Source organism: Stegodyphus dumicola, chromosome 1 (assembly GCF_044657685.1).
Source record: "Stegodyphus dumicola isolate Sdum_Otavi_A_Nest chromosome 1, ASM4465768v1".
NCBI lineage: Eukaryota > Metazoa > Arthropoda > Arachnida > Araneae > Eresidae > Stegodyphus > Stegodyphus dumicola.
The window spans coordinates 270,904,441-270,922,630 of NC_140768.1; the positions used below are offsets into that span (position 1 = coordinate 270,904,441).

Consider the following 18,190-nt stretch of genomic DNA (forward strand, 5'->3'; position numbering starts at 1 on the left):
GTTTCTTTGTTGTATAGATTTTTTTTACTTGTCCCCGATACATTCGTGATGAAAAGAAAATGTCATAAAATTCTGAACGTGATATAAATTCATAAAATTCTGATTGTCATAAAATTCTGAACGTGATATAAATTCATAAAATTCTGATAGTCATAAAATTCTGATTGATTTATGTTGTCTGAAAAACGCCGAAAGAGAGTCACGTTCCGAGACGGGAAAGCTGTGTCATATTTTTCTGTAACCGTGCTGCTGTTTTACTTTTTATTTAACCAAGAAATCTTTGTTTAAGTTTTAAAATAAATATTAAAAAGACCTCTGGTCTTATTATTTTCCATCTCGGAAGCTCGCTTACGTTACAATATTATATTAAATTTAACAAACATTCTCTATTCATAAAAAGAAAATTTAAAGTTAATAAAATTTAAATTTTAAATTAAAAATTGAGTTAAGAATTTTTACATATACTCTCAGAATATAAATGATATTATAGATTAGTTCGCAGCAATAATTAATCATTTATTTGTACGCAATTAAAATTTCATAATTTAAAATTTAAATTAACTTTAAATTTGCTTTTTACGAATAGAGAATGATTGTTAAATTTAAATTTCATTCCTTGCAGCAATGGCGCAAGAGAGCTATTTAAATTTAATTTAACTTTACTATTTATTCTTATGAAACAATGTTATTATTAAATAACGTTTTTTTCTGAACATGGAAAAAAAAAATGTTTTCATCAATACTACTACAAAAGAAATGTGTTTAAGAGTATTATAAAATTTATCAATTATTAATTCTAATCATATTATAGATTTACATTAAGTCTTCGCTTTATTGTGATAATCATAAGACATTTTTCAAAAATTTAATTATTACCAGAAAATAATAACTAATGTATGGAATTATGTATGAAAATGCCTTTTCATAAAATTTAATAAAGTACTGTAAATTATAAATTTTTCTGTCCTAAAAAACTCTTCGAAATTTTAAAAAGAATTCTTTATTCAAATCAGCAATCACAATCCATTCTTCTGTGCGTTCTACTGTATTCTTATAAATATGTAATTATTAAACTTTAAAACATTTTATACTGTAACATAAATTATAAAACAATTCATTTTTAAATGATAAAATATATCAATATATTCATGAGCTTAAATGAAAACAGCATTTTCTGACGAAAAACTGCAACTATTTACCGCAAACCATTGATGATTGAACAACCTTAAAACCATTTTTATTTCAATATCATGCAACAGATGGCGCTACGATCCTTTAAAAAGGCAAAATTGAGGTACGAATTAAATAAGTAATTTTTTTTCTTTTAAACAGCAATGCACGTATAAAAAATAGCAGTATGAGAATTTGTCAATAATAAATTTAATATCCAGCTTCTTCTTGAGCCCTCTTCGATAAGAATTCAGCCAGCTGTGGCAGTTCCATCATTTTTCCTAAATACCCGGACAGTTGGGGATGAGAATCTAAGCTCAAGCCATGACGGTATTTTAAAGCTGCTAGTGCCAGAGTTAGTCCTATGTCACACCATGTCACCTGAAATTTGACATTTTTCAAATTAATTTTTTTAAATTTAAAATTTTACATGTAGACATATATCATCTGCAATTTTACATCATACATTAAAAAAGAATATAAAATAACTTGCACTTTGATATATATATTTTTAATTGAGTTTATGTGGTTGTATCATACTTGTATTTAAGTTTATGTAGTAGAATTCTAAATATCCGGATAATATTATTGTTTATTTCCGGATAATATTATATTTTTGCGGATGCCAAATGAATATTTGCAATGCAACTGAATTCTGATTTTAAACTCCTTAGTGAATTCTATCTCAGTAAATATTTTGCAGTTTAGAGTAAATAATACCTCTTCATTCTACAAAATACAATATCCCCCCCAAAAGAAAATAGGTAAGTAAAAACTTTCGATTGCGAAAAAAGTTAGTTAAAACTTTTAATCTAGTTAAAATAGTTAATTAAAACTTTTGATTACGAAATCAAACAACAAAATTATTTTTTATTTCCCTATACACACAGTCATTTTTATTTCATTTAAAATAAATTAATTAATTTTTGTTCAGGTACACAGTCAATAAAACTAGGAACGTAAATTTGTTTTTATTTCTTTTATGCTAAAATTAGACAAAAAAGATAAATTTTTCCTGTAAAATTTTTTTATACTATGATTAAGCAAAGAAACTATTATTTTTTCTTCTATAAATTAAAACGAATAACCGATTTCTACCAACTGATACAAACTAGAATATATATATTTTTTATTGATGCAAAAAAGTAAAATATTAAAATGTACTTCATAATAATATTTTTATAGAAAGCCTGTAATGGCTAAACACTGATTTACGCATTTAAAAAAAGAAGAAGGTGATGAACAGCAGAATACAGTATGTAATTACTCTTCCATTCATTTTTATAGATTGCAAATTACTTAACTATTTCAGACCAATTGCTTGCGTCCGCATTCATTTAAACTAATTTAATATATTTTTAAGAAAGAAGTGCAGTTATACTGTTTATGCTGTTTAAACAAATGAGAAAATTTACGTTATTTAAATGCTGGGGAAAATAAAAAGAACGCGTAAACTTACTGAGCTCAGAAATATGAAAATGTTGTCGCGATATTTGGAGTTCCAGATATTAAAATTCATAAATACTACAGTGTCTCACAAAAGTGATGGGACACTTGTGCTTTACAAAAGGAAAATGTAGTGAAATAAATTTAAAAAAAAACATGTAAAAATTTTTTGTGGGTGTGTTTCATACTTAAATTTAGTAACAATTATTACATAACATACATTTTCTCAAAATATTAAAATATTAATTTAATAAAAATACAATTGTTTAGAACGAAGCAAAAAATGGCTCACATAAGTGGTGGGACACTTACTTTTCCATCAAATATTTATCCAAAAATTTTACTTTTTAAAAGGTTTTTAATATTTTGTTATATTTCCTTTTACTTTTAAAACATGATTTAATCTTCTTGGTATGGATTCGACTAATTTTTTTTATGATTTCTGGAGCGATTTTACCCCATTCTTCTTGAAGCACCGATTTTAATTGTTGCTTTGAAGAAATGGTGTGTTTGCGAATTCTTGATTCCAATTCTTGCCAAATATTCTCTATGGGATTTAAGTCTGGAGATAGTGGTGGTGTTTTTATTATTTCAGGACAGTTATACAGCAGCCAGAGTCTAACGTTCAAAGCAGTGTGCTTAGGGTCATTGTCCTGGTAGAATTTAAAATTGTTATGAAGGTTCAATTTTCGTTCTGAAGATTTCAAATTTTGATTTAAAATGTCAATATACTTGTACTGATTCATTATACTGTCAATAAAAACAAGATTACCAACTCCAGCGGACGACATACACCCCCATACCATAACTCCTCCTCCACCATGTTTTACTGTTGGCACCAAGTTCTTTTTGCGAAATTCTTCCCTGGGTTTTCTCCACACCAAGATTCTACCGTCAGAACCAAATATATTAAATTTACTCTCATCAGCAAATATAACTTCATTCCAGTAATCAGAATTCTTATTTATGTTGGATTTTGCGAAAGCCAGTCTGAGTTTTCTATTCTTTTCACTTACGAAGAATTTTTTCCTGGCTGCTCTACCGTGTTATCCAGCAGATCGAATTACTTTTCTAATAGTCTCAGGATTAACAATTACTCCATATAATGCTTGTAAATCAGCAGCAACTTTAGGAGCACTCATTCTTGGATTTTTTTTAATATTTCGAACGATAATTCGTTTTATACCATTGGATAGCTTTGATGGTCGGCCAGGTTTTCTTTTATCCTGAATCATATGATTCTTTTTATATCGTTTAATGATATTGAAACTGTTGAATGACTCACGTTAGCTGTGTCAGCAGTTTTTCTAATAGATTTTCCACTTTCAATATGCAAATTAATAACTAATTTTCGAATTTCAGGCAAAGTTTCTTTTCGCTTAGCATTCATGGCTGCACAGAGCTAAAAAACACAAAATTTCCAAAACAAACTGGGGAGAAATACTGCAGACGATTTTATAAATTATTGCCAATTGCTTTTGAATAAAAATAGAAACCTCAAAAAATATTTTTATTGTAGTACGTAGTAGTATCTAATGGTGTCTCATCACTTATGTAAGCCATTTTTTGCTCCGTTCTGAACAATTGTATTTTTATTAAATTAATATTTTAATATTTTGAGAAAATGTATGTTATGTAATAATTTTTACTAAATTTAAGTATGAAACACACCCACAAAAATTTTTTAAATGTTTTTAAAATTTATTTTATTACAGTTCCCTTTTGTAAAGCACAAGTGTCCCATCACTTTTGTGAGACACTGTATATTTCCATTTACTCTTAGTGTAAAAAAAATGCATTTCAGATCAGAAGAAATAGTCATCAGCATCATATGATGCTGATTAATGAATGACGCAGTCTCTTTCAAAATCATGTAACTTTTCAAGGAAGTATAACTACAAAGGAAAGGTTTGTCACTTGAGCGATGTAGAACGTCAGCAATGTGGTTTTCATTTTTCAAATTGGAGGAAACTCGTGCTGATAAATTATTTAGGAAAAAGTGTGATGAAATGACGTGCACTTTGTCAGCGTACACTATTTTTCGGCAAAATTTAAGACTCTCTATTTTCTTTTTTACTATTTCATATCTGATTTAGCGAAAAAGACATTAATTTATTGATTTAATCATTAATTTTCGAAGTTTGAATGATTTTTGCAATTATAAGAAATGATATATTTAAAAATCCAGTAATTGCAATCTTCTCTTTCAAGCGCTTTTTTAATTTTAATGAAGAATGAACCGATATTATTAACTCGATGTCATGAGAGCAGAATACATTATTATCAGAATTCTTAGTTTGTTTATTAATAATTATTAAAAAAATAGCAAAATCTTAACAAATGCACAAAAAACTGATAGAAATTTATCTTTACGTCTCCAAAATATATCATAATACAAATAAACATAGATACAATTTATATGATTTTTCATTCGGCAGAATAATATAAAGTTTTCTTTCATTTAATCATTAGAAAGAATTTATATCTTAATATTTACGTAAATCTGTTTGCTGAAACATCGCAAAAGTTGGAAGTTACGAAATTTTTCATTTTTTCATAAAGGCATAATCTTTTAAAAGATTTGCCCGTAATAAAAACTTTTATTTCAAATTTGAGGTAAAGATATTTTTTTGATACCTACTGACAGACATTTGAGAATATATACTTCACCTCTCAAACATAAAATTTCAAGATAATTAATAAAAAAAATTGTGTGTGCTAGGTCTAGCTGAATGATTTTAATCTTCTTCGCAATTTTAAATGTAGTTTTTAAGGCCAAATTTTTATGTGTTCATTATACTTCTATTTAATAATTTGAAAATTTTGCAAGATATATTAAAGTATTTTGTTTTCACATTATTGGTAGTGAATTACTTAAAGTTCAGAAATTATTTTTTGAACAATAATTTGTAAGCAGAAATTCTCATGTTGCGCATATTGGCCTAATCTTTCAATCTAAGTCTCGATAATTAAAATTAGTTCAAAACTGAGGACTGGAGAAATAAGAGAAAGATTGTTTGATAACTGGAATACGATTTATTGCTACGGATGACTCCCCTGCTCTTTTTGTACTTTTTTCTATAAAGTAAAGGAAGTACTGCAGTCACGAAAAATTTCAGGTATCATATTTTAATGAAAATATCATTTTGACTGCTCCCGAATCCATTTGAACGATGTTTTTGCGTCAAATTTGTACGCACGGACAGATTAAAGGACTCTTTTTAACAAAACGAATTGTAAAATAGATTTAAAATACATTCAGAAGAGATTTTTCGTGACGTCTGTAAGTACGTATGTATGTATCTCTCATAACTCAAAAACGCGTAGCTTCAGAACTTTGAAATTTTGTTATATGGGACTGCTATAATATGTAGCTGTACACCTCCCTTTTTGGTTGCAATCGGCCGCACCAAACATGTATAAGTGTATATACATATCCACTCTGTTACCCGGCTCGGTGAACTCAGTTTTTTTTTAAAATCTTATATGTTGGTAAATTGTGCATTCTTTGCTTTAAAAGTGATTGAATAATAATGTTTTTATGTTTCGGTTAAGTTTTTAATGCTTTTAGATAATCTGCATGCAATACTTGTAGAATTATTAATAATTAAAAAATTATTTAAGTGGTACTAAGCCTAACGATGCCGCCCTTTGTTTACATTCAAACTATTAGTAGAATAGTGAATTAAGTTGTGTGTGCACCAACTTCAGTGTCTTTTTGCCGAAAGGGACGAAAAATCTGTCTTTCTGCCCGCGGGCCCCATTGCTTGTTTTTACTTAGAAAATATAATTTTAATTCTAAAAACTTTTTTTTTAACAGTTTTTAACTGTATTTGGTGTGTTTAGGTTTTTCTGTATTTTACGATTCTTAATGAAGATATTTTGAATTTTTATCTGTTTTTGCCTTGCCGCAATGTGAGAATTGAATTGATAGAATGAAAAATATATTGCTAATGAAATTCGAGGAAATAAGTTTAAATGAAGTGCAGAACAAATGTGTATAAATTAATAGGCCCTACAAGGAAGACATGGGGTGTCCACATCAGATATTTTTTTGTTATCTTGTCACGAAAATGTATTCGTAAAGATGCAGTTAGTAGAAGAAACTTAGACCTTCCAAGCAACAGCATTCTTATATATATATATATCGGACATGGATTTTGAGGAACTAAAAATTCACAGAAAATGTTTTAAAAATGACGGAAAATGCATTTAAAATTATTTTTTGAAGGCGCGTGACGTTATCACGCGGCGTCTTTCATAAATTTAGAAAGATAACGGTTTATACTTTTGACAGCGCAATTCGATTTCGTTAGTTAGGAGCCACGCTTTTATTATAAGTGATATGAAACTGTAGATGAATTTTGTAAATAATAATAATAATAATAATAATATCTCGTTCGCATTAAACTATCTGATCAGTTTTTTCTCCTTCCAGTTCATTAATGAGTTTTTAAGTATTAAATAAACGCTTATTTTACAAAAACTTTTCTAATTTTCATCCTTTTAATTTCAATGACATGCTATTGATCAAATTATTCAATTGAAAAATCATTTTTTCGAAAATGAATAATCATTTTTTACTTCCAACAATTCTATTGCATCAAATGGTCGAATAAATTCAGCATTTCAACATTAAATTTTAAAAAAATGTGATGTTGCCACCACATGACTTCCTTGTACGGCCTGTCAAATTGCACCAAGTTTTTACTCTGCTTTATGTAAAGTTATTTTCTCAAGGCAAGTTGAAAATGACATGAACAATTCCAAATTTTGAAATTAAATATCTCGATCAATTTTTCACGTACGTGAGTTAAACTCCTTCTAATTTTATTTTTCATAACCTGTATAAAACGTTCCTAAATATAAGCATAGGTACCGGGAGACAGCATTAAAAGTTAAGATTTCGTTAGCTGTCGAAAATAATTTTTTTTTTTTTTTTTTTTTTTTTTTTTTTTTTTTTTTAATTTCACGTTGTCAATATTTTCGTCGTGTAAAACATTTCTGTAATTGAGAGTATATGACCAACGATCAATAAAATGATATTAAATAATGTTAGACATTTATTACTAGACTACCTACATATATAAACAAACATGAGCAATTTCGTTTTTTAAAACACTTCTGCAATTGGAAACATACGACTATGACAAACAATTACGGATGTATGTTCATGTTTTGGCAACGTCAAATTCAAAACAAAATTAATTTTCGACAGCTAACAAAACATATATATATATTCCATTTTAAATCCAACAGCTTACAATTTGTTTTGGAAAAAAGAAATTTTCTGATTTTTAGAAAAACCGCTGCAACGCATTGTACTGCCATCCGTAATGAGCGCATGCACAAAGTTTGAGCTCAATAGGATATCAAGGAATAGTATAAAAATGGATAGCAAAATTTTATCCATAGTGACAACACCAGAGTGTGTTAAATAAAAATCTTATAAAAATGTGGCTAGTTAAAAAAATTGCAAAGTCCCATAAAATGAATACAATATTACGTATCACAATAAAATGGAGAAAATCAACTTTTAAAACGAAATATTGAGAAAAATATATATAAAATGATAAAATGGAAGAAATAAAAAATGACGAGGTAGATATCATTGCAGATAACTTTAAACGTAATGTGACGTAATGATATAGCAACCTTGAAACAGAAAAATTAATATTTTCCCTTTTGTTTCGTACTGTAGCTTATTTTTTAAAAAATAAAAAGCATCGTCTTCTTATCTTTTTTATCATTTTTGTTTTAAAAGATGACGAAGAATTTGTTCTGTAACCTGTGAAAATGGTGCAAAGAGTAAATTTCTGACACTTTTGCTTTATTAGTTAAATGAAAAATCATTTTAAATTTAAATTAAATAGAATACAAATCGAATTTTGTAAATTTACTGAACCACATTGTATTGTCATGCATAAACAAGCAGACAGAGTGTATACGATATTTGAATTCGATAGCCTATCAGGATGCAGTTTAAAAAATCGATGACTAAATTTTGTCCATGCGATAAATACCATGAGTGAACTAAATAAAAATTTATAAAAGTCAGCATAGCTGGACCTGCTGACTTTTATAAATTTAGTCCATGTCTCGGTTATAGTTTTTACGCTCATAGACTTGAAAGTCTTCGTTGTTTACTCCCCCCAGAGATGGTGTAGAGCTCGAAGATCTTGCACTATCTCTTTATTCGGAAAAAAGGAATGAGTTAACAATACATATGTATAATTATTTACGAAATCGTAATTATCCGTTCGCTGCAGTTATGATCTTGTTACAATTAATTTGAAAAAAAAAATATTTGAATGAGATAATCTTTCAACATCTTTTGTCGTTCCTAAGAGAAAAGAGCCAGTATGATTTGAGAAGATAAGATTTCCTATTGAGACACACTTTATCCCATTTCGACTTTCTAGACATCTTTACCATATCGATGCGATGCGATTGAAGTTCGTCTTAACGTCGAAAAACAATGACAGAAAATAGGTCATGTGCTGGCCGGTATCAGATTTTAATTGTGGTTTTTATCTTGTGGAAATGAGTCAATAGCCCAAACAATCATACCTTATGCACATTTTAAACTGCTTTGACTAGAATTTAGGTGGAATAATCTAATCTAAAAATGCAAAATAAATAAAGGTATCACGCATTATTTTATCATGTTCAAATAACAGAGCAGTCTTTATCAGAAATGTTTATTTTTTTTCAGTGCAGCTGATTTCTGTCGTTGCTATCAGTAACTATAATTATCGTACCGTTAGGTCTTGCCCAAAGTCCTTGGAAAATCACTTTGCATAACAACTATTGCCAAATACATCATCCTGGTACTGATCTTACTTATACATGGTAATTCAAAAATAATAAAATTGTTTGGGTGTTGAAAGATAATTGTTTGCGATAGAAGAACACGTTAAAATATCTGTAGATCGGAGAAGTGTTGTTTTACATCGCAAAACATAAAAATTTTCAGTGTATATCCTATATATAGAGATGGCAATCGAATCTTCGAGACCAAATTATATCGATGGCTACCCGACGGCCAAACCTGAGGAATTCTGGCAGATCTTGAGCCATGGCTCAGAATCTGCCAGAATTCCTCTGGTACACATACAGTACATATAGTTACACATACAGTACACATAGTTACACATACAGTACACATAGACAAATATTCATAGGAAAAAAAATAGGATGTTATGGCAGTTGCTTTTGTCCAGTTGCAAAATATCAAATTATTGATAGTAACACGGCCAGTCCAATGATGAAGCAGATATTCATATAGGCAGATGTTCTTCATGTAAAATTTAACATTTTTCCTATCCACAGATAATCAGTGCAGTATTCACTTATGAGCTACACAACTTAGGGACCCCACTTTGTTGGGGATCCTCCAAAAATTTAAAATATAATATTAAAATATAGTATAGCAGACTTATAAAGGGTCCATATTTCAAATAGCTTAGGGCCTCATCAAGTCTAAATCCGGCTCTGCAGATAATATATTCATTACTGTACAATAAATAGTTGTTCTGTACCAAATATGCAAAGTAATTGTATTCTTTTTGAGTTGATATGTATTTCATAGATACCGAGTACAAATCCATCTTAGATATGAATACTTTAAATGCAATACCTGCAAGCAAAATTTTTGAGCAGAATCAAAATGTGTTTTGATTCCGCTCAAATATACCATGGCATTAAACAAAACCACTTTATTCTCATTTAATATAACGTTCACGCTCACCTCTTTGCTGATGATGAAATCACTCTCGTCTTTCCTGTCCTTCAGCATTTTTTCAAAACCATCCAGATAGGGTGGTACGTCCTCAGCAATCATGGTCTTAATGATGGAACTCTGTTAAAAATATAACAAAGGGTTATTTCAAAATTTTTCATTCTGTAAAATTCATGATTGCTCAATAAAATCTCATTATTTATCTAAAAAGTGTTTAAAGAAATATATTTCTTGACTGAAAACAAGGACGAGATTTAATTGTTTTCCATGAGAAACGCAGACAAGGAATCGCTAAGGAAGTAATGTAAAAAATCTCAAAAATTTCCGTGATAAAAATAAATCTAAATATTGTTTGTAATAATAGGATAAAAACTCCATACTGTTCAAATTTCTCGAATAATTATTGAAACTTAGAAAGGATATTTGAATGAGGCTGTACAAATTCAAAATTCAATCAGCAAATAAGAATAAGCATTTATAATATTTTGCTTATAAATGCTTATTATTTGAAAATTTGATAATACGCTTTATGGAGTTTATTTATATAAAGCACCGTCTATTAAGGGTTTAAAATCTCCTTTTGTGAATAATTTACAAAGCATTATTTTGCACACTACAAGACCTAGAGCTGGATCTTACTCGGAGAACAAATTTCAAATGCAGTGACCATGAGAAAGAGTAAGAAATTTTTTTCATTGACATAAATTTTAAATTTTAATACAAGGGTATTGGAAAAGATGGACCTGATTTTAAATTAGTGTTGTGCTTAATGATAGTTAGTTTTTATACCAAAATAGTTTGAAATTGTCCAAGTTTTGTTCGGAAAGATCGGGTGAAGTTATTTTGACAAGTAGAGAAACTTTGCCTAACAGCAATGAAGCCTTTAATAAGCCAGTTCATATGAAAATGGCGCCCTGCAACAAAAAATGCAATGCATTTTGGAGCGCAGAATTTAAATCTTCTGCTGCTGTTCAACGCAACGTACGGCAAATTTATCAGACGCAGTTATCTGCATATAGTTCTGTTAAAAAAACAGTGTTCAAGGCTTTCACAAATCAGAAACAACAAGTGGGAAAAACCGCGAAACCATGCAGCCAGCCTATTAGCAGGGTTCGAACCTCTTACCGAACTACCAGTGTACCGCTCGGCCGCTAGTGGGCATCGCTTATGAATACAAAGCTATATTTTAATAACCCGTAAATGCCTAATCACAACTCTGTCAAATACCTTGGTATTTGTTTGGACAAAAGAATAATTTTTTTTAAACATATACACTATATCTCATTAACGTCTCATAAATCATTTATGATATTATTCTCAATTCTGAACGAATTCTTTCTCTCTCTAGAAAATAAACAACTGATTTATCTTAGTATGATTAGGCCGATTTTTCTACACGAGTCTGCAGTTCGGGCATGCATTTCGAAGCATAATCAACAAAAGTTTCAAGTTCTCCCAAAACAAGTTATTTTGTATCTGTTTTAACTCACCTTGGATTTTAAGGAATAATATTATTCATCAAGCTAGTTCCAACATTCCAATGGTCAATAGTAAATTTCTTAGACTGTCAAAAAACAGCTGCAGTTCAATGAAAATTTAAAAATTTCAAAAAAAATTAAAAAATATTAACTTTGATCATACTGTTTCTTAAAATTTAAGAGGCCATGTATAATTCTGCACTACCTCGATTGGAATTCTTATCTTGATTTCTTCTTTGACGTGCTCAAGACATGACTTATTTTCAATTTTGCTTTTGACTACTCATATCATGAGTTGTTTTTATTTGATAATCATTGTTTGCTAAAAGTTGTTCTATTCGAAAATTTATTTATTAATTACTGCTTTGTTTAAGATTTTTTCCTTTTTAGGCAGCAACCGGTGCTTATACGAGTATTATTATAGCCATGCGCCACTGCCATTATTCTACTAGATGATTGGGCCATTCGGGGGAATGAGACATTGGCCACTAGCCACTGGGATTGCCGCCAGATAAGTAGCCATGTACTTTAGATATAGCTTGAATGTTATATTCTCAAGATTAGATTTTTTTTTTTTTTTTTGTTGTTGTTATTTTAAAACCTAGATTGCGTAACCATTAAATTAAGTGATCAATGGCCACTTGATGTAAAATCAAATGAGGTCAGTCTCGTTATATTCAGATTAACTATTAGATTAGGAGATAATCTTTGCCGTTTGATACGGTATTGAGGATTTTATTATTTTATATCTACAAAGATAATGTCAGTTTTGTGGTAGCTGAATAGAATACGTTTCGTTTTCGGAAAAAGTAATAGTTATAATAATCTTAGAACAGCAAAAATAAAAACAAAATATGTGATTAATATTAAAAGCTACATTAAAACTAATTTCACTGCTACAATTGCAATACAAACATGTTCAAACAAACAAACAAAAAAAAAAAATATTAAATAAAAAAATTCTTTCTTAATTTTCTCAAAATTTTTAAAATTTTGTTCTAAGAAAACAGAAAATCTTATTTTTTAATCTTATAATACGCATTAAAATAAAATAAGATAAATAAAAAAATATTGTGCTGTTGTTGAATTATCATTTGAAAAATCATTGTCAACAGCTAATTATTTAACATTCAGAAAAAGAACCTTACCCGGAATTATTAAATATTTGGATGGTGCGTGATTCCACCATTTGAATAGAATTTTTCTTTTTTTTTTTAGTTGTATTTAGCGTTTCTTCCAATGTCTGATGAGTAATTTAAGTTGGATTATTGGGGGAGGGGCGTTACTTACCCTTTCCTCTTTGCTAAGTTGATGGATCTGCGCTCTCCGGATCTTCGCAAACATATGCCATAAACCGTCCATCACTAGATCACATAAGGCGAATTCAATTTCACTTTTCCCTGCCATACCTAGAACAGAAAGCAAATTTTACTTGAACTATTAAATAAAGTGCATAACTAATCTTACATTTAAATGAACTGAGCGATGTTATATGAAGAACCGCAAGCTGCGGTGTCGTACGGTAAAGTTTGGGCGCTAAAACTGGATGATTATAAAACGCCTGTATGCCAACATCAGCCGGAACGTTTTATTTTAATTCAAATAAGTATATTCGAATGAAAATGGGGCAAAATTATAAATTACTTATTATTAAGGATCGTATTTTCTGCAACTATCTTATACTTGTTTAGTCTGTAAATAATTTTAAAAAGTTATATCGGATTCATTTACTTTCTAATTAGATTTCTGTGTACTTTACATTGAAATTAAATACTGGGGTACAATTTTTGAATTCTTAAAGTTCATTCAGAACTCCTGTCCAGATAAAAAGAGATAAAATCAAAGAATGAACATTATGTCTGAAACAGAAAATTGACCTTTGGGAAAAGCATAATAAGAATAAAATTGGAAAAATTTCGAAGAGATTATGACAATGTCATCTGTCCATGTTCTGATCTATATACAGTGAACTAAAGGTTATAAAGTTAATTAGTGCCAAGAAAGTGATAAATCAAAAATTACCAATAATTAAAATGTATAACTTAAAGAAAAACATTATCTAAGAGTTTAAACGAAAAGTAGAGTGTTTATTAAACAGCATTGATTTCGATGATCTAGAACTGAAATACTTGACCCATGTATTTTAACAATTTGTCTACATATTCGAGTGGCCCCCTGGCTGTCGCTGTTTGATCTTCACTTTTACATTCACGCTTCAGTACGAGCTGACGATGGTGTGAAGAGGCGAACTGTCTGACCAAAAGATTTTCTGAACGCTGGCATTTCGACCTGGGTTCGAATCCAGAAGTTATTCATGATATAACTCTGAATTTTCCTCACAGCTGCTCTAAGTATTACTACTTATGAGAGAATTTTTGTAAGTAAAAAATTATTAATGATTAAGGTAATATCTACAAAGCCTCCTTAAAATAATGAAATCCTGCATGCTGTTTACAGAATACAAAGTAATGCAAGATTTCGATAATTTTATCGACGATTTTTATTGACAGTAAAGCATGAATACATAAACAACATTTTAGAATGCTGGAACTGAATATAACGTTTTAATTTATTTCCTTATACAGAATGTCCCATAAATGTTGCTACAAACATCTGGTAGGGTACATCATAGGGATTAAGAATTGCATAGGAACCCATGCCCAGAAACGTCACTGTACGCCGCCAGGTGCTGTAAAGGCGAGTGCTTGTGGAAAGTGAGAATTGCCTCATTCGAGTGGTAGGCACCATAGGAAGAACATGCAAAGCTATGCGAACGGAAAGTTTGCAGAGATGCAGTGGCGTAAATAAGGGTATGCAAGGAATGCCGTCGCATAGGGGCCCGAAGTCTTAGGGGGCCCTTTAAATGTCTTGCTGAACTACATTTACGTGTTTAAACTTTAAGACGGATTCCATTACATATATATAGAAGCTTTAATTCATTTTCCCTTGATGAGTTCGGAATTAGAATTTCTATAAAAGAAGATTAATTATAATTTTTATATTTTTTATCTTTTATTTTTTTCCCTTTTGCTTTTCATTTTTATTTTTAGAATTTGTACTACTATAAATTCTTATTTTAATTTTGATACGTTTTGATTTTGCGTTAAACCCTTTTACACGATTGCTAATATTAATATAGTTGAGGAATAGCCTTGATTTGATTCGAATTTACTTTTAACTTTAGAATCTTTAAGTATACGTAGATAATAGAATTCGTTTTCTTTTAAATTTTTAAGAGCTCTCCTACCTATATGGTGCAGTGATGCAATTCTCTGTATGACGCAAATAGGAGGCCCTTGGAAGCACCTGAAACAGCTAAATTTAAGTGTTTGCACCTGAAACAGCCAAATTCAAGTTAAAATTCCAGCATTCGACTATGAAATAATAACATTGTTGCGTGCGTACGGGTTCGTTATGAAATGAATGCACAAGTCCGATGAAAAATGAACAAAAATTTATTATTATCACAACAAAAATGCTTAAATTTTCTCAAATTATCATGCAGTATTACAATATCTCACAGTAGTTTTCTTTTAACTACTCAAATGTCCAATAGAACGTAATTCAAAACAGCTAAAGAACGCTAATCCGCGAATTCGCTACAATCAACAACAGTAGTTTTCTAAACAACAACAAACTAAGCAACTACTACAAACTGAGATGTTTTCCTCCTTTTATAAGATTTTAAAATCACGCGCTAGAATTTTCCAGTACTTTCTCGAAATCAAAAAGAGATATTTATTTATTTAATGCACGCGCTCTTGTATTTTCAATTTTCCGGCTTAGCTTTCTTTTAATATTCGTCACGCGCTGCACTGCGCGAGAAATAAAACCATTTAATTTATAATTGAACTAACATTAGCTTTTTAAATACCAAATTCGTAACACTGCCCCCTTCCCAAGGACTGCACGTCCCGGGCAGTACAATCCCTGGACAGGAAGCAAAACTTACAACTGTGGCATAAATGCATTAATAAGCATTACATTACAATAATAAACAACACGAACAATAAATGCAATACATAAAACAAATCAAATGCTATCAAATACAAATCAAATACACATTTAAAAACAAAATGGACCATGGTCTTATACTATTTACAATTATTTACATTATGTACTATGGCCATAGTAATGAGCTAACCTGTCGTAATGAACGACTTTAGGTTTAGAGTTCGAAGACTTACGAATCCGAACCACGACGTCATTCAGCCTGTTTAGGACTGTGTACGGCCCATCCCAAGGTGACTGTAATTTCGGACAAAGTCCTTTCCGTCGAGTCGGATTCCACAACCACACCTTGTCTCCTTCGTGGAATTGATGTTCAGTAGCTCTTGTGTCGTATCGGGTCTTCATCTTCTCCGTCGCCAAGTTGACTCGCTCTCGTGCAAAATTGTGCATCACTTCAAACCGGGCCTGGAGATCTTGAATATATTCCTCAGACGATGAAGGAGCATCCGGAGGGCGGCCAAACAATAGATCACAAGGCAGACGAAGGTCAAGACCGAAGAGCATCTGTGATGGAGAATAGCCGGTAGTCTCGTGGACAGCACTGCGGTAAGCCAGTAAAAAGAGTGGTAATTTCTTGTCCCAGTCCTGTTGGTTTCTGGAAACCACTAATGAGAGGTTATTAAGGATGGTTCGATTGAACCTCTCTACCATGCCGTCCGACTGGGGATGCAATGGCGTCGTTTGAGTTTTGTCAATGCCAAGTAGTTTGCATAGTTCTTTGATTACTGCCGAGGCAAAATTCCTTCCCTGATCGGAATGTAACTGAAGAGGCACTCCGAACCTGGAAATCCAGTGCTGTATCATTACCTCAGCTACTGTGACTGCCTCTTGATCAGGAATAGGATAAGCTTCAGGCCACTTGGTGAAGTAATCAATGACAACGAGTATGTATTTGTTGCCATCAGCAGTTCGTGGCAGAGGTCCCAGGATGTCAAAGGCGATACGTTCAAAAGGCGCACCTACGTTGTAACGTTGCAGTCTGCCTCGGCTGCGTTTCCTCGGTCCTTTCCGACCTGCACAGGCATCGCAAGATCGGCACCACTTTTGCACGTCATTCTTTGCATTATTCCAGTAAAAGCGCTCACGAACTCTCTGTAAGGTCTTCATAATTCCAAAGTGACCTCCTGTAGGGCTGTTATGTAGTTCTTTGAGGACATCAGGAATCCGGGATCTTGGAAGTATCAGTTGCCATCGGAACGTCTTCCCATCATCCGACTCGAATTTCCGGTATAAGACGCCGTTTCGAATGTGAAGTGAATCCCAGAGTGCCCAGTATTGTTTTGTTGTAGGACTACAGATAGAAATGTCCTGCCATGTAGGTTTTCTGTTTGATGACTCTATTAAATCAAGTATGGGTTTAATGTCGCGGTCTTCCAGCTGGTCTTTCCTGACTTCATCATCACTCCACGGGTCTCGATCAGCCGATGTTGATGTTGTAATTTGTCTTGCGACCGGAATCAGCAGCTCGTATTTCGCTTCCACCCTGGAACAATATCGGCAGTTTTCTTGGCAAGGTCTTCTAGACAGGGCGTCGGCGTTTCCGTGTGATGATCCCTTACGATGACGGATAGTGATGTCATATTCTTGGAGTCTCTGTATCCACCTGGCTATTTGACCCTCAGGATTTTTGAAATTTAAAAGCCAGGCCAATGAGGCATGGTCCGTGCGGAGGAGGAATTTTCTCCCGTATAGATAATGATGGAAATGTTCTACAGCTTTGACAATGGCGAGCAACTCTTTCCTTGTGACACAGTAATTCCTCTCCGGTTTAGACAGGCACTTGCTCCAGTAAGCTACTACACGTTCTTGGCCGTCTATTTCTTGGGACAAAACAGCACCGACACTTTCATTGCTCGCGTCGGTGTCGAGAATAAATGGTCTGTCGAGCTGAGGATACGTCAGGATTGGAGCAGATGTTAAAGCTTCCTTTAAGTTGTTAAATGCATCCTCGCATTCCTTTGTCCACAAGAATCTTTGCTTGCTCTCTGTCAGCTTGTGAAGTGGTCTTGCGATGGAAGAAAAGTTCTTCACGAATCTCCTATAGTAGGTGCAAAGCCCTAGGAAGCTTCTCAGCTGATGGACATTTTCGGGACGCGTCCAGGATTTAACCGCTGATACCTTTTCAGGATCCGTGCGCACACCTTCTGCAGAGATGACATGTCCCAGGTAAGTCACTTCCTTTCGAAACAATTTGCATTTAGCGGGAGTCAGCTTCAGATTGGCCTCTTTCAGTTTCTGAAGCACCTTTCTAAGATTTTCTAGATGCTCTTCAAAACTCTTTCCGACGATGATGATATCGTCCAGGTATATCAGACAGGCTTCGTAAGAAAGGCCTTTCAAAACA

General features: G+C 31.8%; 1 protein-coding gene across 1 annotated transcript in view; it reads right to left on the minus strand.

The window, feature by feature from the left end:
• Positions 1-984: 984 nt before the first annotated feature.
• Positions 985-18,190, minus strand: part of LOC118183747 (glutathione S-transferase 1-like) — a 46,739-nt gene continuing 29,533 nt past the window's right edge. Inside the window, exons 4-6 of the mRNA XM_035353346.2 lie at positions 13,126-13,244; positions 10,367-10,477; positions 985-1,551 (exon numbers count right to left, since the gene is read on the minus strand). Coding sequence (XP_035209237.1) covers positions 1,381-1,551; positions 10,367-10,477; positions 13,126-13,244 — 401 coding nt within the window. The 3' untranslated portion in view covers positions 985-1,380. The remainder of the gene's footprint in view (positions 1,552-10,366; positions 10,478-13,125; positions 13,245-18,190) is intronic.